We start from the raw sequence: 24126 nt of genomic DNA on the forward strand, positions 1-24126 counted from the left end.
CTGGACATGTCAACATTATGAACCTCTCCTGTTGGTGTAGAAACCAGAGCAAATGGATTTCCCAACATTGACTCTAATTTTTTTCCTTATTTTTTTCCTACATATAACACAAGACCGTGACAAAGTAACTTAGTAAGAAAGAAGCAATCCTTTAGCATCGTAAGGAAATAAGATATTTTATTTCCTTTCCTTAAATATGTGTGCTGTTCCATGCCTTCAACCTAATGTCCATTCATTAAGAGGGGAGAAAGATAAGTTAATGCTTCCCAATTTGGATACCTTCTCAAAACAATGGAAGGATGTGTCATTTTCTTTTGTACTATGTAGCCACTGCTTCAGGACCTCTCCATCGCTAACCCACTGGTGAAAAACAATTGTTTTTTCTTACATATGTCATGGCATACTTGTATTTATATTTTTGGTAACATTATAAAGCCTTGGAAGCTTGATGCGTCCCCTATAGTTTGCAAAGGTAATCAGCAGAAGGATAAGAACAAAAAGCCTTGTCTCTCTTCTCCATCCCATCCTATCCTCTGTCACTTAGTTTATACAGGTTCTGGATGATGTAAGTACCCCTACAACACAGCTACCATAAAAATAAGGTAGACTGTATATAGCATTACAAAAAACAGATCTTTAAAAAATCAAAAGTGTTTAACTGGTACACACCTAAAACAGTGCCTGGCATACGGTAAATTCTTATTCCAACGTTTGTTAATGAGGTGAATGTCTACAGTAGGTATGATTAAAATGAACCAGCACATAGTTCAAAAAGACGAGCACATCTACATAAAAAAAAAAATGTACAGGGCCTACTTGCTGACACTCAGGGTCAGTTCTTAAATTGGACCACGTATCCCTGTTCTTCTGAGTGAAGATCCTGAGTCATCTCCATCAGCACCACTTAAGATGGTCCTGTAACAGTTTGTCTAAGGCCAAGAATAAGCATTCAGAGAGCACTTCTGCTGATTCTGAAGTCCACCGGAGTTTGAGGCTCATTCGGTTACATAATTAAATAGATGCATTTTAGAGAAAAGGAAGCAAGGCACTATAGATTTTTTTCTGTTTGTGTTCCTTGAATATTCACATGTTGAAATCCTACCCCACAAAGTGATGGGATTAGGAGGTAGGGTCTTTGAGAGGTGATTAGGCCCGAAGGGTGGTATCCTCATGAATGTAATTAGTGCCCTTAAAAAAGAGACCCCAGAGCAAACCCTTGTCCCTTCTGCTATCAGAGGTTCCAGTGAGAAGACAGCCACAAAAGAGGAAGTGGGCTCTCACCAGTCAATGTATCTGCTGACACCATGATCTTAGCTTTCCCAACCTCCAGAACGGTGAGAAATAAATGTTCATTTATAAGCCACCCAGTTTATGATATGTTTGTTACAGCAATCCAAACAGATTAAGAAAGAAGGTAAGAGGCTCCTCCTCTGACCAGCACAGGCCCACTGAGTCACAGTTTCATTCTTGGTGTGAATACAGGTGTTTTCCAGTTCTTCCATCACCTACCAGACTCTTCCCACCAACACGCATTTGTGAATTTCATGATGAAAAGAGATGTGCCTTTGAATTGTGCTTTATGGTGTTTTAATTCTTAAAATGTACTTTATTTTTTTTTTAAGTTATTTACTTAAATCTAAGGCAAGCTTGAGAAATAACTGGAAATACCTAGGTCTCCATGCTGTAACTCCTTTTCTAATAGGCTTCAAAATTCCTGCATCCTTGGTCTCCGATATATAGTTCAGTGGTACCTCGCCCCTGCCGCACTGAGATGACTGCATGGGGGCCTCCACTCCAACTCCTCCACCATCTTGGATTTGATGTTCATCTCTCTACTCTGTACAATAAGACAGGCTTTGAAGTTCATGAAGAACCCTTTTTGCTTGAAGACCCTGAACGAGTGGTAGTTCAGGCCCTCTCAATTTTGGCATAACCCAGGACTCCTTTGTGGTGTTTTCTTGGAGGAGGAGTTGTGTCCTCAGTCTCCTGGGCTGCTGGGGATTTTTCCTTTCCCTCACCCCTAGTGTCAGGGAGCTAAGGAGCCAAAGAAGGATGATATTAGGGTTGTCTGTCTTCCTCGGTCCCATGGTGCTAGAACTGACTTCTGATAGAATTCTGTCCATTTCCTTTTGATCCCTCTGGGTTCTGCCTTGGGCTGGGGGGCTCTCTGGCTTCCATCCCATTCACTGTATAGCCTGCAGGATGGAGACAAGAGGTCTGCTGTGGGACCTTTAACTGTTTCTGCAACAAACTTGCTGGTCATCTCTGCCCTGCAGTCACCACATACATGTTGTCCACAAGGGAGGAACCAGCAGCTCTTGCTGACATGCTGCAAGTATGCACTAGAAGCAAACACTTGCTCCAAGTACGTGAAGACCTCTGAGGCCACATCAGAAGCACCTGTCATGAACATGCAGGTTCCACTTCTTGCTGGATCCATGAAGGCTATTCCTGCTGGTGCTGTATTAATGTGCCAAGTCTGTACTCGGTTGCCTCCCTGTCCGCAGCACTTGCTGTGGCTCCTATCCCTTTGTCAGGCACAGTAGGCTCTGTGATTAGGGAAGGATGTGCTTCTGGGAAAACAGTTCATGAGAGGAGGTGGACCCAAACAGGAGGCTGATGATCCTCTTGTCCATGGGGCTCCATAACCACTGGGCTCTGCCTCAAACTCAGGTATGTCCACTGTGTCCTCTGCTGGAATGGCTTGGGTACAGCTGGAAGCTTCCATTGGTGGTCTTGGAGGTAAACAAGGTTTTCCTAGTGGAAAAAACAAAAAACAAAAAACAAAAAGATCCCTTGCACCTGAAGGGGACACAGCTGAAGGTTAAAGACGTGTCCGGTGGCAAGCTTCAGGTGGGGCTATTGTTTCTCATGACTTCGATGGCTATCTTTACAAACTTCAAGGGAAGCTCCCGGGTTAACTCCAAGGTCCTGGTAAGCCTGTGGCCTCTTCCCTGGGTGTCTTCCACACCTGGCGTGCTCCTCATAGCATGTGCTGGCCAGCATCATAGTATCAGATGTTGCTCGGCTGGTGGATATGAAGCTCAAGGTCATCACTGGCACGCAGTGCACGTCGATCACTTCTCTTTTGCTGATCTGGAAAAAGTCTCTTTCAAAGATCAGTGGGTACTTGAATATAGCACTCTCCCCCCTATACAGTTGTCGCTGCAATGTCCCCACGGAGGTTAATAAAAAAGCTCACTACACCCTGCTTTCCGCTGTGAAATATGGGAGCACGTTTTCGAGGCTCACGGCTATCTTTTACCAAGACAGCTCCCTGCGGCTCGCCCCCAGCTCCCGCCCCGCCCCGCAGGCAGGCACCGCACCGCACCGCACACCTCCGGCCCCGGTGGCTGACCTGGCTGCAGAGCCCTCGAGGGAGCAGCCAGGAAGGTGTGCGGCGCTCGGGCCCACCCCTCAGCCCCTGCAGCCCCTGCAGCCCGCGGGGGACAAGCCTGACAAGCCCTCCGAGGGGAAGAGACGCAGGTCGCGCTGGGGCGGGGGGGGGGGGGGCGCCCCCTTGATCCCCGCCCACTGCTTTGCATCCGTCAACCGGAGCCAAACGCAAACGCCCGCCTGCCCGCTGAGCTCCCATTCAACCAACCCCGGGGCCACCTTTAACCCTCTCTGGCCCATCGGGACCTACCGACGTCACACCGCCCCTGGTCCTGGTTCGGCCACAGCGGGCCCCTCGGGTAGGGACTTCCCCCCCCCCCCCGCCCCCCAAACTCAGAGCCCCCGCCCAGGCCCCGCGGAAGCGCGGCGCGCATGCGTAGACCCCGCCTGCTCCAGGACTGGAAAACCTCCGACGGGGCGGGGGAGGGGGGGTTCTAATTGCAAAAGTAAAGATTTTGCATGTGAGCCCAAGCTGCATGGTTTTCCACTAGAAAATTATCAAAAGGCAAGGGATGTATTTGTTCAGAAATTACAGCCTTTCTGAGCTGGAAGGGACTAGAAATTATGTGTTACAACCCCCTCATCATACACCGGGTTGGAGAAACTTTTCCCATAGGTTCACAGAATGGGGAGGGGGTTGGAGGATGGGGGGGATGTGGAGGAGGATGGAGGGGATGTGGAGGAGGATGGGGGTGTGGAGGAGGATGGGGAGATGGGGGTGTGGAGGAGGATGGGGGTGTGGAGGAGGGTGGGGGTGTGGTGGAGGATGGGCGGTGTGGAGGAGGATGGGGGTGTGGAGGAGGATGGGGGGATGGGGGTGTGGAGGAGGGTGGGGGTGTGGTGGAGGATGGGGTGTGGAGGAGGATGGGGTGTGGAGGAGGATGGGGGTGTGGAGGAGGATGGGGGGATGGGAGTGTGGAGGAGGATGGGGGGATGGAGGTGTGGAGGAGGATGGGGGTGTGGTGGAGGATGGGGGGTGGAGGAGGATGGGGGTGTAGAGGAGGGTGGGGGTGTGGTGGAGGATGGGGTGTGGAGGAGAATGGGGTGTGGAGGAGGATGGGGGTGTGGAGGAGGATGGGGGTGTGGAGGAGGATGGGGGGATGGGGGTGTGGAGGAGGATGGGGGTGTGGTGGAGGATGGGGGTGGAGGAGGATGGGGTGTGGAGGAGGATGGGGGGTGTGGAGGAGGATGGGGGTGTGGAGGAGGATGGGGGTGTGGAAGAGGATGGAGGTGTGGAAGAGGATGGGGGTGTCGTGGAGGATGGGGGTGTGGTGGAGGATGGGCGGTGTGGAGGAGGTTGGAGGGGTTGGGGGGGGGGCTTATGCTCTGAGTGAGATGCTTTTTGGCCTCACTGTGTGCGGCACAGTGTCCTTCAACTGACACCATCTCTGTATTTGCAAACTTTTCTTATACATATAAGTAGCTCTTTTTTTTCCCCAAACACAAAACAAGTTTGATTTATCATATAAATTCCAAAACATTCTTTGAAGCAAGTTGTTTTAACAAATTCACAGTTGACCCTTGAACAAAATCAGGGCGGTAGGGGTGGGTAGGAGCCCTGACCCGTGCCTGGTCAAAAAAAAAAAAAAATGAGTGTAACTTTTGATTGCCCCAAAACTTGACTACTGAGAGCCTACTGATAACATAAACATTCTATTAACATGTATTTTTATGTTATTTGCATTATATACTGTATTACTACAATAAAGCAAGTAAAACGTCATTTAAAAAATTAAAAGGAGGGATGCCTGGGTGGCTCAGTGGTAGAGCGTCTGCCTTCGGCCCAGGGTGTGATCCTGGAGTACCAGGATTGAGTCCCACATCGGGCTCCCTGCATGGAGCCTGCTTTTCCCTCTGCTTGTGACTCTGCCTCTCTCTCCGTGTCTCTCATAAAAAAATAAATAAAATCTTTAAAAAATAATAAAAAATTATAAGAAAAAAATACACTTATAGGACTGTACTATATCTATGGAAAAAGAATCTTCCGGAATGTGGACCTTCATAGTCCAAACCTGTGTTGTTCAAGGGTCAACCATAGATGAAAGCTTAGTATTCACAGCTACTGCAAGCTGCATTTGAGCTATCTAGTTATATCTGGGGTCAAATAACTCGGCTACATCAAATTTAGGAGAAACAAAATTGGAGCTGTTCTTTTACTCAAAATGCCCCCGTCTGCTCAGAAAGGTTTGATCTAAATCTGGTGAAGCACTTGCTATGGAAAAGGCCTTAGTTCTTTTAGGCCTGAGTTGATGAAACAGGGGAGAAAGATACAGTGATACCCAGATAAATAAATCCTCTAAAGCCAAAGGCACTTGTAGCAAAGTCAGCGTGTTAATAAATGGGTTTGCAGGAACCTTCAGTTCCCTCCACACTGGATGAGAAGTGTCGTCACCTAACAAATGAGTCAGAGTCAGAGGTGTCAGATCCTGAATTTTTACAAAGATCGGGGTCAGAATCAGATTAAATTAGTGGCTAGAATTCTGGGAGTTCATATGAGCTAGCCAGTTAGGACAGAGAAGGGGGCATCATAAATCGATTCATGTACTGGACCAAATATGCACATTTTACTTACAGCTCCAGTCAAGACATTTCTGATGGCGAGGCTTTTTATTCAAAGTTATGTGTTTGCATGTTGGAGAGGATGCGGAGAAAAGGGAACCCTCATACACTGTTGGTGGGAATGTGAACTGGTGCAGCCACTCTGGAAAACTGTGTGGAGGTTCCTCAAACAGTAAAAAATATACCTGCCCTACGACCCAGCAATTGCACTGTTGGGGATTTACCCCAAAGATACAAATGCAATGAAACGCCGGGACACCTGCACCCCGATGTTTATAGCAGCAATGGCCACGATAGCCAAACTGTGGAAGGAGCCTCGGTGTCCAACGAAAGATGAATGGATAAAGAAGATGTGGTTTATGTATACAATGGAATATTACTCAGCCATTAGAAACGATGAATACCCACCATTTGCTTCGATGTGGATGGAACTGGAGGGTATTATGCTGAGTGAAGTAAGTCAGTCGGAGAAGGACAAACATTATATGTTCTCATTCATTTGGGGAATATAAATAATAGTGAAAGGGAATATAAGGGAAGGGAGAAGAAATGTGTGGGAAATATCAGAAAGGGAGACAGAACGTAAAGACTGCTAACTCTGGGAAACGAACTAGGGGTGGTGGAAGGGGAGGAGGGCGGGGGGTGGGAGTGAATGGGTGACGGGCACTGGGGGTTATTCTGTATGTTAGTAAATTGAACACCAATAAAAAATAAATTAAAAAAAAAACAAAGTTATGTGTTTGCAATTTGGTTCCATAAGGGAGTTAATGGGATTAATTAAGACAAGATATAAGAATTTAAGGATTATTTTAAGGAGTGGGATACCTGGACCATGCATGCAGCCCAGCAGTCTCTTCTTGACAAAAACACCAAAGGATGGATCACTGGAAAGCATCACTGTCTTTCTTGACTGACCTAAAACTTTGGTTGAGTCTGACTTCCCTTAGTAGTATTTTAATGTATCCATTATTCTTAAACTTGTTCTGGACTGTTTATTTTTGTGATAGTTTTCCATACTGGCTAATAGAATCTGTGTTGTTTACTGAATTTCTTTCACTTAAGTCTGAAAGAATATCCCTTAGTCTAGCTATTTCAGAGTTGAAAACAGGGATAGAAAAAAAAGTTCCTTCTCTCTTGTCCAAGGCCCTAAGCCAGTCTGGCCTAAACCATGCACTGGACACTGAAGAAAGATGGTCTGTGATGCATATTTACCTGATACGTTCCATCTCTTCCTCTTCCTCTGGTTTTCTCTTAACTTTCAACCTCTAACCTGGTTGCTTATTCCGCCATTATGTCCTTGCCCTGACTCTTTGATCTGTACATTATCATCTCCTGGTTGTGAACTCTTCCATCATCTGAAGTGATCATCTCTCCTTTTTTGGAGAACTTGTAGACCATCTTGGGACACAGGTCATCTGGCCCAATCTACTCACAGGGACTTGCCTACCTAACATGCTGTATCTCCTTCACCAGCTCAAATGTCCACCCCGCCCAAATAACGTACTCTGGTCTTTCAGATGAAACCATATACATGTTCACTTTATACACATCATTCATTTTTCTATGAATTGCAATCTTACATTTTTACAATTTAATATCTCAGATTCTAAAAACATCACACAGGAGCTGAAAATGAGCCAGGATTTATCTTCTCAGTGGGGGGATAGCCTGACCAAGTTGCATAATCTTGGGAAGGTACAAATGAAACGAAACTACATCGTAGGGGGATAGAATCGGGGGGGAGTTCCTCTATAGTTGGCAGGCATGAGGAGTTTGTCAGATTGCCAGGACATATGTGAATTATCCAAAAGTATATTTACTCAGTGTTGTCCACTAGGATTAGTGATTCTTTTTCAAGGAAGCTGACACTGCAACTTTATTTCTCTTATCTTTCTTAAATACAATTATGATTTTGTTAGATCCTATCATAAGAAACCATGTTCTAGATTCCATTCCACCTCCTTAATTCCACAGACTTCACTCTCTCCTCTAAGCAGTGGCACAATGACCGTAGCCAGCACAGGCAGAAAGGTGGGCAGCAAAGCACACGTATACCTGTGTGTAGCACCAAAGCCCCTTCCTTATTCTACCATTCGACAATTGTTTTTTTTTTTTTAATCATGGATTTATTATATATGTTCTAAGCACTGGAAATCCAACAGTAAATAAAGCAGTTTATTATATACATAAATAATGTCTCCATCATCTGGCCCTTTTGTCTTTGCCCCCTGGTCCCTAAATTTTCCCTTGTGGAATTTATAATAAATAAGATAAACATACAGTTTATTAGGGATAAACATGAAAGATTAAAAAACAAAAAACAGGTAAGAGAGATTGGGAGACCAGAAAAGTCATCACCGAGAGGGTGCCATTTGCACAAATGCTCCAAGGGAAAGAGGGAGAGCAGCCTTGAGCATATCTGTCAGAAGAGCATCCCAAGACAGGAGAACAGAGAGAGCCAAGGCCATGAGGAAGCCAATGTGCCCAGGGAGGAGTAAGAATGGGGAGACCAGCAGGAGATAGATCAGAAAGGCTGGTACGTAGGATAGATCAAGGACTAACTTCTGGGTCACTGGTCAGCACTTTAAATTTTCTTGGGAGCTCAACTGAGGAATAAATGTGTTTTGAGGAGCATACTATTTTATGGTTTAGGGTGATGACTCTGGTTGTTGTGCTGATAAGAGAACAAAGGGGGTTGGAGCCAGTGAGAAGACTGTGGCAGTAATCCAGCAGGTGTGGAATGCTGCTGGTGACTTGGACCAAGGTGGTGGCAGAGTGAGACGGGGTCAGAATCTGGATACATTTTGAAGGTAGAACCAAAAGGATTTGCTGGCCATGTGTATGTGAAATAGGAGAGAAAGAGAGGAGTTCGGGATGGCTCCAAGATTTTTTGACCCATGTAGACATCATGGACTTGGTGGGATCACCCTCTTGGGATCCTACATGGACCCACGTAGACCATGTAACTTGGTGGGATCACCAAGTCTTCTCAAATCTTCAAAGACTTTCTATTATCCTCAGTTTGGCAAGCATTTCTAAGTAATAATAGCAATACTAATGCTAGATTCTATCCAAAGTATTAGTGTTTTATAATTTTCAAATTATTAAAGCTTCATTCACTATGTTAGGTGGTTATACAGTTGTCCCTTCAATAATGCAGAGGATAGAGGTACTGACCTCCAGCGCAGTAAAAAACCCATGTGTAACTTTTGACACCCCCAAAACTTAGCTATTGATAGCCTACGGTTGACCAGAAACCTTACCGATAACACAAACATTTGATTAACATATATATTGTATATGTATTATATACTATGTTCTCACAATAAGGTAATCTAGAGAAAATATTAAGAAAACCAGAAGAAAAAAATACACTGACAGTACTGTACCGTGTGTATTTACAGAAAAAATCCACATACAAGTGGACCTGAACAGTTCAAACTTGTGCTGTTCAACTATATATTTCTTTGTGGTTTTTTTGATTTGTAGATACATATAATGTTGCTGAATTTAATTTTCTGTTTCCACTTGCAAAATTCTTATCTAAAGAATACCCAAAGTGGTTGTGCTTTTTTTAGGAGGGGAAATGCTGATGGCTTGGGCCATGGTGACTATGGGAGTATGGAGTGAGGAAGGGAGGGAGTGAAAGGTCAGGGGGTGGAGGGAGCAATGAGAAGGGGTCAGACTCTCAATATATCCTGAAGGCAGAACCAAGATCTTTTGGCAGACTAGGTGGGAAGTATGAAAGAGAAGAGAAATGAAGAAAATAACTTATCCTCGTGTATTAGCAGTTAAAAGATTTTTCATCACTAACAAGACTGAAGAATATTAGGTGATATCATTAATTTGTCCATGATTCATTCAACAATGATCATCTAGTGTCCTAGGTGCTGGAGACACATCTGTGAACAGGATGGGCAGAAATTCCAGCTCTTAAGGAGTTTACAGTCTCAAGGGTAGAGACAAATTATATGTATAATATATCAGATGATAAGTGCTAAATGCATGAGGGCAGGGTGCAGTCAAGGAAGGAGGATAGAGAGCAAGAGGAATTCACATGTGGTTAATTCTTAGGGCTTGTTAAATAATATATGGGATTTATTCCTGTGTCTATTTCTTTCTAACAGCTTGATGCTGGGAAATATGCTCATTTTATCAATTTGCCTACCAATAAAATAGAATATGGGTTACCTACTTAGTATTTCTAGATTTTTTTAGAGCATTGGAAAGAAGAATTAAGAATGGTGCCCATGGTAAGGGTAGTGCCCCCCTGAGCACACTGACAGTGTTCCCCATGAAGATAACAGAATATTTTTATTAGCAATGAGTAGTAAACTGTACTTGGTTAGACAGTAGTCACTGCAGACAATTGGGTTTAGATATCTACTTAGCATCACCTCTATTTAACCTAGCAGGTTGTCCTCATTAGGGCTTTTCACTTAGAAACTATTATAGCAATCATATACTGTATTTTTAGCATCTTATATAAACTTCCCCACAAATGCCCAAGTTATATAACCACCCCCCCACACCCAGACTTTTCTCCAGCCTCTCACAGAATTACAGTAGGGGCGAGGAGGTGTGTGTGGTGGGGGATCCCTGTCCTATGATTGAAAGGGTTAACGTCCCAGAGATCAGATCCCCCCTCCCCTGGATGGGGCTGGGTGTGCATCAACAAAGTGTGCTTCCTGATACCCCTTCTATTCTCAGCCTTTCCTCTGCTGTTAGATTTTCATGTAACAGGTGTCACGTTGCTGTGTTCCTGAGCTTGGAAGACTCGCTGCCTCCTCTCAATTGTGTTCAAACAAACCCTTAGGGCTCAGATCCAGAGGCAGAGGCACCTGAGAGATGGTTCCAGTTCCCTCATTTTACAGATGGCAAAGGACTTCCTCCCAGATAGACAGCACAAATATGGGCGGCACCAGGTCTCCGGATTGCCCCTCCAGTATGACTTCGTTAAACCAGGAGTTTCTCAGATCTTAGTGTCCTCATACACATAAAATAAGGGCTATGAGAGGTGGTCTCTGAAGACCCTTTCATCTGTGCATTATGTACATATATGCTATTGGGTGTGTGCTGGTTATATTGGACTTTAGAGTTTACTGTTTTCAATGCACTAACCGGAATGTTACCAACTGCAATAAATCAGAAAGAGGATATAATTTTGCTTGGCTCTTTAAAGCTTAAATTCAGGCTTTCTTTTTTAATGGTAAGAATGTGAAGAAACAAATGGTAAATTCACCCACGGCAAAAAAAAAAAAAAAAAAAAGAAAAAAGAAAAAAGAAAAAAGAAAAAAAAAAGAGGCTCAAATACACATCTTCAGCTGACTCGTGTCCAGGAAAAGCACTATGTTACGTTATTCTTAAATAGGAGTTTACCTAACTATATCAGGAAAAGTCTCCTTCTGGTGTGGCGGGGGGAGGGCAGGGATACGAAGGGAATGATGGTGATAAGCATTTTCCAAATTAGGAAACAGATATGCTTTTCTTCTTACTCTCTTACATAACTGATCTATTTTAGAAGACAACACTAAAAAACTGAAATGAAATACAAATCTCATGATTTTACTACTTTGTTAGCAAAGACAGAGGCAAGTAATGCTCAGAGGGAAAGAGGGGAGAGCCTCACCCCGGTGTACTCTCTCTGGCCAGGGGGCTGCTTCGCGGGTTCCCCCTCCTCCACTGCAGCCTGCCCGGGGAGCCGGGGACCAAAGTCCGAATTTTAGAAAATGAATGAAGGTACTAGTTTTTCTCTCCTCTTAATTTAAAAGGCAGTCACATCAAAGCGCATATCCCCTTTTGGTGGCAGAGAATGATGGAAGAGTGACCTGCTACAGCCGGTGATTGTTTTGCCCCAGACTTCCTGTTTCAGAGGGAAACTGTGCAGCACAGAAAGGCCACAGAGGCAGCCTCTTACATAAATAAGTTACATAAATGAGAACCAGTTATGTAAATGTATAAACGAGCAAACATGAATTATAACCATTCACAAATGCCAAGGAGATCACGGCAAGATTCCTCCCACGGTCCCATTTTTTTTTTTTTCCCTCTCACATTATTGTAATTGTACCATTTTATTTCACACCAGAATCAGATGTGCTTATCTGTCACATTTATTAGGGAAAGAAACTCGAAAGGACAAATGATACTTCACACTATTTTCTGAACCGTACATTTTACTTTTGGGGGAAATTCCATAATAAAACCTGACTGGAACTCTATCTGAAGGAAATATAAGCATATTTGTTAATTTATTATACTTCATGAGTAATCATGGACACATGCATGAAGTATTTACTATTGTACATTTTTGCCAGCTGCTGTTAAGGACAGGAATGTATCACAAAAAGTCAATGTCCATCTACATAGGAATATTTGTTTTCTCACTTATGGTTTCAAGTCTCGAGTATGTGAGCATTCATTCTTATTATTGAGGGAAGGCAATATGGGGGGGGGGGTTAGGATTAAATTCAAGGTCACAATTACGGTTAATCCCAATATTCCCCACCTCAAATGATTAGGTATTGCTCCTTGTTTCTTGGCTACAGTGTTTTTCAGGTGCAATCATGAATAGTACAGGAACCCGTTTGCCTCTGCACCCTGTTGGAATGGGAGCCTCCGCTTTTCCTTAACTAGCTTTTTCCTTGTTCCTTTGGGGCAATATATCCACATCTCGTCTGAAGTTACAGAATTTGCTCATTGTGTAGTAAAAACATATGTAACTCAAAAGCAGTTTTGAGCCTAACTGCCTGTTCCATATAAAGAAGGATGTTAATTAAACGTTAGCCCATTTCAGGCATAGCATGCTCGGGTTAACATTCCATTTACCAACTTTCTTTATTTTGAAAATCTCATGTAATATATCTCTGAGATCTAACACGGTAACCTAACAGTGAAATGAGAGAAGGGAGCAGAGCCTGCATATATTATTGGCTGTGTGATTTGGGGCAAGTAACCTTCCCTCTCTGGGCAATTGTTCTAACCATCTGAAAAAGGATTAAAAGTTCTAAGTCATTTCCAGCATTAACAATCTAGTGGCCTGTTATCAGATCTGTATTCTCAACTGAGAGCTTTAAACTCGCTGATACCAAGTTTAAAGGAAATATAACCGACTTACAAAAACCCAGATCATTTTTTTTCCTTCTGTTGGCGATGCTGCAAACCCTGCGCAGGTTGTAGCGTTATAACTGCCCTATGAAAACTATTCATCTTGGTGGTTTTTCTTTAAAAATGCCAAATATAGGCCTTAGCCAGCTGTGGAGCATTGAATGAGATGGGAAGAGCGCGTCGGCCACCTTGGGAACCTGCGGGCTTTCTTCCTCGCGGTGGGGGCAGTTTTAAACAGGAAATCCGCAGTAACTTGCCACCGTGGAAAAGTGCCTTGTCCTCCGCTGGGAGTCGGCTCAGGAACGTGGGTGGGGTTATTTTGTTTCTAAAGTCGACCTAGCCTAGGCGGGAGGAGTCAGAGTCCCCAGACTGACTCGGCGCACCCTTAGGTCCTCCGCCTCTACATGTCCATCTGTAACTTGGGTGTAAAGAAACTGCAGACGTGCACCTGACCCCCACACGGGGAGGCGCCCACGGGCCGCGTCCCCCCCCCCCCGCCCAGGGCGCGGGTGTGTCCGGGCGGTGCTGGCGGTCTGGGCTTTAGCCCCGGGGCCCAGCCGCCGGCAGAAAAGCACCCGCCAAGCGGGAATTAGGGGAGAAGCCTCGGAGGCAGGTGAGGGCAGGCGGCCCGCGGAGAGGCGAGGGGCGGGGAGGCCTGCGCGGCCCGAGGCTTTGTTCAATTACAAGCCAGGCCCCCGTTTCGGGAGGAGCCAATTAGAGCCCCGCTGGGGGATCATCTGACCTCGCGTTCCTGCCCAGGAGGGGCTTCGGGAGGGCGGGGCCAGGCGGCGGCTCCTCCGGGACCCGGGCGCGGGCCGAGCGGGGGAGTCCCGGGCGCCTGGGCGGAGCCCCGCCCCGCCCCCGCCCGCCAGGCCCCGCCCCCGGGGCTTCCCGGGCGCGCGCCGCCCCGCTGTGTCCGCGCGCCACGCCCCCCAGCTCGCGGGCCGCGTGCGGAGCCGCGCGCCCCGGAGGCTCCGCGACCGTGGCGGCGGGCGGCGGCGGTGGCGGCGGCGGCGCAGCCCTCCGCGGGCCATGTCTTCTCCGGACGTGGCTAGGAGCTCCCCGGGGGGGAGCCGGGAGATGGCGCCCGCGCCGCGGGGCCGGGGCCGGTTCTGGGAAGTGGGCGGCGGCGGCGGCGGCGGCGACCGGCTGGAGCGCGCGGCGGCGGAGTCGGGGCGCTGGGAGCTGCTGCTCCGCCGCGGCGAGCTGCTGGCGCTGGGCGGCCACCTCAAGGGAGCGCTGGAGGCGTACGCGGCGGCGCTGCGGCGCGGGGCCCCGGGCAGGCCCGACTGCCTCGGCACCCTGGTGGACTGCCTGGTGCTCAGCTACCGGCTCCGCCACGGGCTGGGCTGGAGCGCGGCCCCGGCGGCGGGCGCGGACCCCGGGGCCGGCGGGCTGCTGCGCTGCCTGGGCTGCCGGGGCTTCCTGAGCGAGCCGGTGACCGTGCCCTGCGGCCACAGCTACTGCCGCCGCTGCCTGCGGAGGCAGCTCCGAGCCCGCTGCCGCCTGTGCCGGGACCGGCTGCCGCCCGCCGCCGCCGCCGCCGATGCCGAGGGCACCACCCCGCGGCCGCCGCCTCCGGCCGCCGCCATCGCCGCCTCGGGCTTCAGGACCAGCGTCGTCCTCAACCACCTGGCCGAGAAGTGGTTCCCGGGCCAGCGGGAGCGAGCCCGCGCGGCCGGCCGGCTCGGGGACCTGCTGCACCAGGGACGCTACCGGGAGGCCCTGGCCGCCGCCTGCGAGGCGCTGCGAGCAGGTGACCGCGCGGGGATGCGGCGCGGCCCGGCCGACCCCCCCGCCCCCGCCCCGCCCCGCCCCCGCCGCGACGGGCCGGCCACCCCGGGCTCGCGGCGCCCCGGGGGACGCTCCTCCGCCTCGCCGAGGCCGCCCGGCTCCCGCGCGTGGGGCTTCGGGGTCCCGGCGGGTGTGGGAGGGGGCGGCGCCCCGGAGTGCTTCGGTCACAATGGGGATCGCCTTCGGAGGCGGCTGTGACGCGGCGCGGGGAGGGGCGCCCCGGCTCGGGGTTCCCCGGCCGCGGCCCTGCGGTCTGCGGGAGCGCCCCGAGCGGAGCGGGCGGCCCGGGGGAGGGCGCCGGAGCGCGGGATGGGGTGGAAGTTGGGCGAGCCCGAGCCGCGGCTTCCTGCCGCGCTCCTTCCTGCAATTGGCCGGCCTGGCCCGGCCCGGCTGGGGCCGCCGCCCGCACTCGGCGGCCGGGGCGGGGCTCCCCAGCCCAGGCGGGGCGCGCGGCGTGTACCGTCGTACCCCGCAGAAGTCACTGGGGCAGTTGGAAGCCGCGGGAGGGCACAATTGCATAAGCTGGGGGGGGGGGGGTTGTGTAACGGGTGACGTCCGGTGGGCGTGGCGGGAGCTGGGCGCCCGCACCCCGCTCCGGGAGGCCCGGCCGGCCGCTGGGCGCGGGCGGCTGTCGGGGCTGCGGGGCTGCCGGGGCCCGCGCCCACCTGCGCACGCCTGCAGCGCTGGCTGCCCGAGGCCGGCCCCGTCACAGCGTAGACGCACGCGTGCTCACCTTCCGCACGGCCCTGGTTCACCGGAGACATGAAGAGGTGGTCTCCGCTGAGTTCTTAGACGCGCCCGCCTGCCTTTCCACTCCTGGCGAAGCCGTAGGGAAAAAGCCTTTTAGATCTTTTGTCTGATCCTTCTTCGTCTCCAAGAAGCCGCTTCGGCTTCCTGACCTAGGGTAGCACCGTTAAGGGGGTCTCAGGCTGCGGAAGGGGACCCTGCCCGACTTGAGGTAGAATAAAGAGTTCTTTACATCGGTGGTTCCCCCACTAGGGGGGGATTTTACCGCGGGGGAGGGGGGAAGGACATTATCTAGAGCAACATCTGGTAATAACTGGAGCCCTTTTCGGTTGTCTCCCCCTGCGGGAGTGAGTAGTAGTGCTGGTACATCTAGTGGGCAAAGGCTCGGGATGCTGCTCAACCTCGTACAGCGCACCGGACAGCCTCCCACACAGTTACCAGGCCCCAAATGTCAATAGTGTCCCTCTTAAGCCTTGTGTTAAATAAGCACATTTCAAGGTTGGTGTCTTTTTTTGGCATGAAATAATGCTTGAGGGAGTAATAATACCGGAGAAAGTAGACATCCAAAATAAAAACTGATACTAGGTATTAAGTCAATTTATAAACTGTGTAACTGAAACGCTCTTTTGTGGGTCCTTTATCCTAAGTGCTTAGTCATTTTGAACTAGTGACCTTCTATTCAATACCTTTAGAGCCCAAAGCATAAACTTGGCATATTTTCATAGTCTTTGAGTGTCTTTATGGGAAGTGTAAGCAGTCATAAAGGGGAATGATAGAATGATAGGCCCAGAACAAAAGACAACTAGTTGGAATACAAAATTCTGATACAGGCAGCTCCGCCTTTCTGGGTAAATAGTTTGAGGAAGTACAGACCATCTAGGCCATGGTCCTCATTTTAAAAATGAAGCAGGAGCAAGGACAGTGAAACGATTTGTCCCACAGTCCACACAGCTAGCTGGTTGGAGAGGCAACATTATATCCTCCATTTCTCCTAAATGTTGCACCTTGGTGGGTCCTAGCTTTAGAACTCATCTTTTGAAAATGTTTGGCACATTTCCAGAGAAGTTGTTGTTGTTTTGTCCTGGTATAAAATAAAGGCTAAAACTTACTGATAGCACCATGCACTATTAAATACTGCACTCCATAAAAATTAGGCACTTCGTAAGAATTCAGGTCTTAATCTACAGAACAGTGAGCACATTTACTAATTTAAGGTCTGGCTTACTGTTCTATAACCAGTAAGCTTTTAATTAAGGAGGATTTGGGGCTTTGGATTGGAGATATTATTTTTAACAGAAAAAAAAAAACCCTGTCTCTTTTTTAAAGACAATTTGCATGGTATGCACAGAAGAATTTTGCCTATTTAGCTACTTAAATCTTACTTTTGTGGAACTAGAACTCAAGTCTTTTTTTTTTTTTTTTTTTTTTATTTATGATAGTCACACACACAGACAGAGAGAGAGAGAGAGAGAGGCAGAGGGAGAAGCAGGCTCCATGCACCGGGAGCCTGACGTGGGATTCGATCCCGGGTCTCCAGGATCGCGCCCTGGGCCAAAGGCAGGCGCCAAACCGCTGCGCCACCCAGGGATCCCAGAACTCAAGTCTTTTGACTTTCACCTCATAGCCAATTTTTCCCTCTTCTGAGGTCTTTCAAAAATCATTAATTCCCTTCTCAAAAATGTGTCTGAATGTTACTAACAAGGATAACTTTTTTCATCCCATAAATCTGTAGTGCAACATTGGAGGAAAAAAAAGATCTTTGAGTTAACAAATTGTAGTTGGTATAGATATCAAGTATTCTAACAATTTTGGGGGGTAAATAAAAATATTTAATAGAGTTAAAAATCTGTAGTTAGGCATTAACTTTTTCAGAGTCAGTTCATTAGATAGGCATTTGAAATGCGTTTATATAATTGTACAGTGGTAGTAACTAATGATATTTTCATTATTGCTGATAAGAAAAGACCTTCACTATAATTTCTTCACAAAATTCTTATGAAAAACTAAATACTATTAACTAGAAAAAGATAATCTAGTCTGCAGTTAGCCCACACCCGTCCAGATTTATCCCTGTTGACGAGAAAGGAAAGCTTGAAAACCTTTACCAAAATCAGAAGGTTCCCATTGAGATTACATAAGTTTCTGTCAAGTTGAAATATATTTAGATAACATTTAATCTATTGATCTTTTGGTATTAACTCTCAGATGTTTCATAACTTTCTGTCTCGTTAGTATTCAGGGCTATTATGTAAAAGCCTTTGCTGTGTTGAATCTTTATACTTAAGAGCCTGTTGAAATGCCCCAACTCTGCTGTGCTATTTCCCATTTATTTTTAATGAATTTTTGCACTGACTTGCCTCCTCCCTGTATACACCCCTCTCTCCTAAAAGAAGACAAAAGACTTGTAATTTACTGTTTGAACTGGTTTTAAAATAACAAAGGTCATAACAGGGAGACCAGTTTATTTCAAATACTTATAAACGTTTGTTTTTTAACATTAATTGTATAGTTCTTGTCTATTAAGCATGAAAAAATACTTTACATATCATTTGATCTTCATAAAGAATCCTGTGGAGTACCCTTAACCTCAGAAGGAAACTGAGGCAGCTAGCAGCGGAGGCGCAGCTGTCCTAGTGGTTAAAGCTGTGCACACTGGCAGCTGACCGCCCAGGCTTGCATCCCAGCGCAGCCCTCCACTTGCGCTCTGACCTTGGGCCTATTGTCTAACCTTTCTGTTTTGGTTTCCTTATCTGAAAAGAGAGAATAAGAATAGTATCTCATAGATAGATAGCAGTAGTCACAGCTACCTAGGGCTGTTGGGAGAATTAGATGTAGAGTGCTTTGAATGGTGCCTGACAAAATAAATGCCTAGTAAATATTAATTAAAATATGTTTAGGGGCGCCTGAGTGGCTCAGTCAGTTAAGCATCTGCCTTTGGCTCAGGTCATGATCTCAGGGTCCTGGGATCCAGCCCTGCCTCGGGCTCCCTGCTCAGCGGGAAGTCTACTTCTCCCTTGCCCCCCGCCCTCCTCCTGCTTGTGCTCTCTCACGCTCTTGCTCTGTCTCTCAAATAAAGAAATAAAATCTTAAAAAAAATTTTTTAAATGTAAAAGTTGTGCTACAACTAGAAGATGATTTAGCTAAAATGAAAATCTAAATGTTATGATGTCAGTCCTGTTCTTTTCTCTCTCCCACATTAGTATTACCAGAGTGAGGGTTAACTCCTGATTCTAGCCTATGTATGTGAATTAGTAGTAACATTTTAGCACCCATCAATAAAATAGAGATACTGAAAGGCTTTAATTATAAATAGATTAGTCAAATTATAGGTAAATACTAAATACACTTAGAATGTAAAGGTGTTTTGGGGGTGTCTGGGTAGCATAGTCCGTTAGGCCGATAAGTGTCTGCCTTGGGCTCAGATCAGGATCTCAGAGTCCTTGCTCAGCCAGGAGTCCTCTTCTCCTCAGTCTGCCCCTCCCCCCACTGCTTTTGTGTTTTTTTATCTCTCTCTCTTAAATAAAATTAAAAAAAAAAAAAAAGACAATGTAGAGGTGTTTAATATCTTAACTAGGTTAATGCGAAGAGATTTAAATTTATTTAATCAGTAAACTTTGTATGCCCTAAGTTAATCTGTAAAACACTTGAAATAGTATACACTGACATTTACATGGTGTCTCATAGTTTACAAAATATTTTCATTTCCCTTAACTGATCCTTACAAAAGATCACATGAGGTAGGAGGGCAGCTTTAGCATTCCTAATTCACGGATTGAAAAAGAGAGCTCCAAGAATTTTAAGTGACTTTATTGAGGCAAGTAAATAAGTTAGAACTGAAAGCAGAAGCACCAGGTATGTGGATCCTGTTTCTAAGACTAAAATTCACTTTAAAAATTAGCATATAAGTCATAAATCTCAAGTATTCTTATTATTTATTCAGTGGGTATTTACTGAGTACTTACTACATACATGGCTAGAAATATAGAAGTGGACAAAATACAGACTGTGTCCTTATAGAGTCTGTATTTCTTTTATTTCTTTTAAAGTTGCAGTAAATTGGTATTTATTGAAAAGAAAAGGAGTTTATTGCTTAACTGACATAACAAACAGCCTATATGCAATAGATCTCTGATTCACCTTTGAGTCAGAAGGCACTTTAAGGATTTTTGCAGTGCCTCAGGGTCACTACAAAAAGAAGTCACACTGGCATAGTCTTACTGATATAGAGGATGGGAAAAGGGGTTATATAAATGGTAAGTGGTGTTTTAAGTAATTTCCATGTCTTTTATCTGTTCTTTATTCATAAAACAATGCAAAATTTATCAAAACTCCATTATCTTAGATTTCTAGTTATTTGTATATTAACCTTTGGTGTATGCAGAATTGTTTTTCTATTTAGTAGAAAATTTATAAGTCTTAGATATATTTAAGTGAAATTTTAAAGGCATTTATATAGTATTCTACTATTTGCGTTGTAGATATTTTTTTAAATTGTTATATGTTTTACTGTAGAAGGTGAATGACCTAGACTCTAAAATGCAAGACGGAAGCTTCTGTTCAAATTTCAACCCCTTTGGTAGGATGGGATCAGTGTTGTTGTTGTTTTTTTTTTTTTTTCCTTCCTCTCCTTTTATCCAGTCTGTACTACTTATCCCTGAAGATGTTTCTCACCTGGTAAAGTTTTATTTAGGTAACAGAAAAGAAAATACTCTAATACCTTGTATCAAGAGCTAATCTCATTGCTATTCAACTTATTTTGAAATACTTTGTAATAGTAACAACATCTATTTTTTATTGAGCATTTTGTGCCAGGGATTGTGTTAACTGTCAACAGGCATTGTCTATGTAGTTTTCACAACTTAAGTGAAGTCTTAAGATGTAGGTGTCACCAGCATTGTATAGGTGAGGAGACTGTTTAAAGAGTAAGGTAAACTGTCCAAAGTAGATCTAAACCCAGGTGTTCTGAATCCAATAGTTATCACCTTAAGTATGCCAGACTACTATTCCTGGACTTTATTAATCACTAATAACTTCTCCATTGACAGCTTTTACTTTAAAGACTTATTTATTTTATTTTAGAGAGAGAGAGAGAGACAGCATGAGCTGGAGCAGAGGATGGGGGGGGGGGCACGGAGGGAGAGGGACAGAGGGAGGGAGAGAATCCCAAGCAGATTCCCTGAGATCATGAACCAAAATCAAGAGTCCACTGCTTAACCCACGAGCCATCTAGGCAGCTTTTAGTTTAACTGTGATAACCAAGCCCTATCATACTGAACTTGAAAAGTTCTTTGACAGAAGCAAAGAAATTTGGCATTTTGGTTAGCCATTGAGATTGTTGAAATAGAGCAACATATAAATCTCAGAAAAAGACATTGGGAAAAATGAGTAAAAGATTATGAACATGGAATTTTTTTCTTATGCATAAACAATCTAAATAGGCAATAAATACATAGTTTTAAAGGACAAGCTTACTGTAATGTAATACACTGCATTGTACATGTAATTTTTGGCATAGCCATTCAACTATATAGACAGTGACTAAGGAAATAAGCAGATATGTAAAGGCATACACGATAGGTGTTCATTGAAGTACTTATTAAAAATTTATTTATTTAGAGAGCACACAAGTGGGGAGGGCATAGGGACAGAGGGAGAAAGGGAATCTCAAGCAGACCCCCCATGGAGCTCAGAGCTGGAGGCAGGGCTCCATCCCAGGACCCTGAGATCTGACCTTAGTGGAAATTGAGAGTCTGTGCCTCTGTAGTAGAAAATGCTGGAAGTAAAAACTGCTGAATAGTATATTTTAAAATGGATTGCGAATGTGGTAGGATTCTTTGCAACCATTAAAAATCATGTGGATTTAATTGCATTGACAAAAAAGCGGGTTGTAAACTGTATTTAGGGTAGAGGTCATGAAACTGTAAAATTAAAAATGTAATCTACACATATAGGAAAATGGCATAGGTTATAGGCCAACACTGGTTATTTCTTTATAGAGGGAAAAAGATTTTTATTAATATTCAGGTTTTACAGATTTTGCAAGTAAACATAGTTTTTATGATCTGAAAAAAAGTTTCTTGAAGATGAATTAAGGAAACCACCTTAGGATTGGAACAAAGATGAGTAATTGGGATTCTGAGGAACTCTGCTCAGCCCATGAAATGCCTCAGCAGCTTAAGACCTGGTTTCCTCAGATGTGTAGCACGATTTTATTTAAATTTTTTTTTATTTGCCTGATGCCTGACAATACCACTGGGTCTAAGAGAAGAGAAAATGGGAGCATGAATTAAGGAGCATAAGGGGACAGATTTTAATGAGTTTCCCCTTGTTCAGCAAACATTTAGCAAAGCCAGGATTTGAGGACACAAAGACAGGAAATAATGGAGGGAGCTCAAAAATAGATTTTAGAATGAATGCAGTGCACATACAGTGAAGGAACAGTCATAATAGCCAACATTTACAATGTACCAAGCCCTCTTCTGAGTATTTTGCATACATTAACTTACTCTTGAGTAATCCTGTGAGGTAACTGCTATTATTTGCCAAAGTGAACAGAAAGAACTCTGGAGCCATACTGCCTGAGGGAGAATCTAGAGTCCACCACTTCCTAGCTTTTTGATCTTGACAAGTTACTTAAACACTCTATGCTCAGTCTCCTCATCTATGAACATGTGGACAGTGCTAGACCCACGTAGGATTACTGAAGGTTGTAAATCATTTAGAATAGTACATAGTAAGTGGTGTTTCTTTAAAAATAAATAAATGTTTAGAAAACACCCTCAATTTTGTAGCTGAGGAAACAGGTAGAGAGGTGTTTGGCACTTTGCCACAGTCACTCAGTGTGACTTAAGAGCTCCTGCTCTTGATCCTCCTGATGTTCCAAGTGAGGGTAGACTCAGAAGAAAGCATCTTGAGAAGAGATCAGTAAGATGAGTCCTGTTGGATGAGAAATCGTTCCCCAGACCAAGGGGAGGATTAAAGTAGAGCCCTGACAAGGAGGGAGTTCTGTAAGCAAAGGAAGGAGGCATGAAACAGAATGGCATGTGGGGCAGGGTGAGGTTAGGAATTACTGGAGCCTTGTTAAGTAGGAGGTTGATAATAACCAGAAGAAAGGCTGGAGAGCTGGGCAGGAGCCGGGAGTTTAGGGAATTGTATGTTGTACTGAAATACACATCTCATCTTATGGAGGGTGAGGATAGAAGTGGGGTAAAATTGGAGACAGGGAGAGCAGTTAGCAAGTTGTTGCAAAAATCTTAAGAGATCTGAGTCCAAACCCTTAACCAAGGCTGTTAGCAGTAAGATTGGAAAAGACCAGGGACAGATTTGAGAATTATTATAGGAGGTAAAATTGACACAGTTAAGGATTTGACTTGGGGGGTCCAGTGGTATAATTAGTAGAGAATACAGAAAAAAAGACTTTTTTTAAAAAAAATGGAAACATACTGAGTTTGAAGAAATTATAGCGGGTGGTTGGAAATTTGGTGAATCTGAAGGCAAGTTGAAAAGCTCAGAACTGGGGCACCAGGGTGGTTCAATCAGTTAAGCATCTGCCTTCAACTCAGGTCATGATGCCAGGGTCCTGGGATTGGGCCCCACATTGGGCTCCCTGCTCGGCAAGGAGTCTGCTTCTCCCTCCATCCCTTCCCCTCCTCTCACTTGTATTATCTCTCTCTTAAGTAAATAGATAAAATCTTTAAAAAGAAAAGCTCAGAACTGAAGATAAATATGTGAGAGGTGAGTCATGGTTTTAGTACAATTAGCCTGAATGGGATCTTTGTATTTCTTTACCTTTTCACAAATTGGGTCTGTATGTGCCAGGCACTAGGGTACCTGTGGTAGTGGTCTGAGGGGTCCCTCCCTGAGGCCATGCTCAGTTGAGGTGACTTTTTCTCTTTAGGGTGCTCAAGGCCAGGTAGAGAACATACTGGAAACATTTGTTTTGACTCTTTCAAACTTGAATTACTAACACAGCTGGGCTGATAGTTGTATTTTGGGTGGGTTTTTTTTTTTGGCGGGGGGCGGGGGGAGATGGTCACAATTGCATTTTGCAGAAGTTTACGTGGAGGGCAGACACTGTATGCTTTGATAATTTGAGGGTCTCAGTGCATTTGGCTCTTTTTTAGAATTAAGAGTTTGAAATAAGTGGGTGGATTGGCCCTAATCTCAATTTTGGGCAATTTAAACTCACTGGATAAAGTTCTCCCTTTATAAAGTCATTTAAAATAATTATTCCATTAACATTTGAAGTTCTTAATATAAATGCTACCTATGAGGAATTAGGGAACAAGACTTTTATTTTTATTTTTATTTTTATTTTTTTTAATTTTTTTTATTTATTTATGACAGTCACATAGAGAAAGAGAGGCAGAGACACAGGCAGAGGGAAAAGCAGGCTCCATGCACCGGGAGCCCGACGTGGGATTCGATCCCGGGTCTCCAGGATCGCGCCCTGGGCCAAAGGCAGACGCCAAACCGCTGCGCCACCCAGGGATCCCGGGAACAAGACTTTTAAAATCTAGTCCT

At 45.5% G+C, this 24126-nt stretch overlaps 1 protein-coding gene and 1 long non-coding RNA gene across 2 annotated transcripts in view; one reads left to right on the forward strand and one right to left on the reverse strand.

The window, feature by feature from the left end:
* Nucleotides 1–160: 160 nt before the first annotated feature.
* LOC144284438 (uncharacterized) lies at nucleotides 161–3722 on the reverse strand. The gene is made up of 2 exons (XR_013352795.1): nucleotides 3647–3722; nucleotides 161–3096 (listed from the first exon to the last, which is right to left on the reverse strand). It is a non-coding gene; the product is annotated as an uncharacterized LOC144284438 (long non-coding RNA).
* A 10332-nt stretch (nucleotides 3723–14054) lies between these two features.
* The window catches only part of LONRF1 (LON peptidase N-terminal domain and ring finger 1), a 37418-nt gene continuing 27346 nt past the window's right edge, over nucleotides 14055–24126 (forward strand). Inside the window, exon 1 of the mRNA XM_077848981.1 lies at nucleotides 14055–14818. Coding sequence (XP_077705107.1) covers nucleotides 14095–14818 — 724 coding nt within the window. The 5' untranslated portion in view covers nucleotides 14055–14094. The remainder of the gene's footprint in view (nucleotides 14819–24126) is intronic.

This window comes from Canis aureus, chromosome 15, assembly GCF_053574225.1.
Source record: "Canis aureus isolate CA01 chromosome 15, VMU_Caureus_v.1.0, whole genome shotgun sequence".
Taxonomy (NCBI): Eukaryota; Metazoa; Chordata; class Mammalia; order Carnivora; family Canidae; genus Canis; species Canis aureus.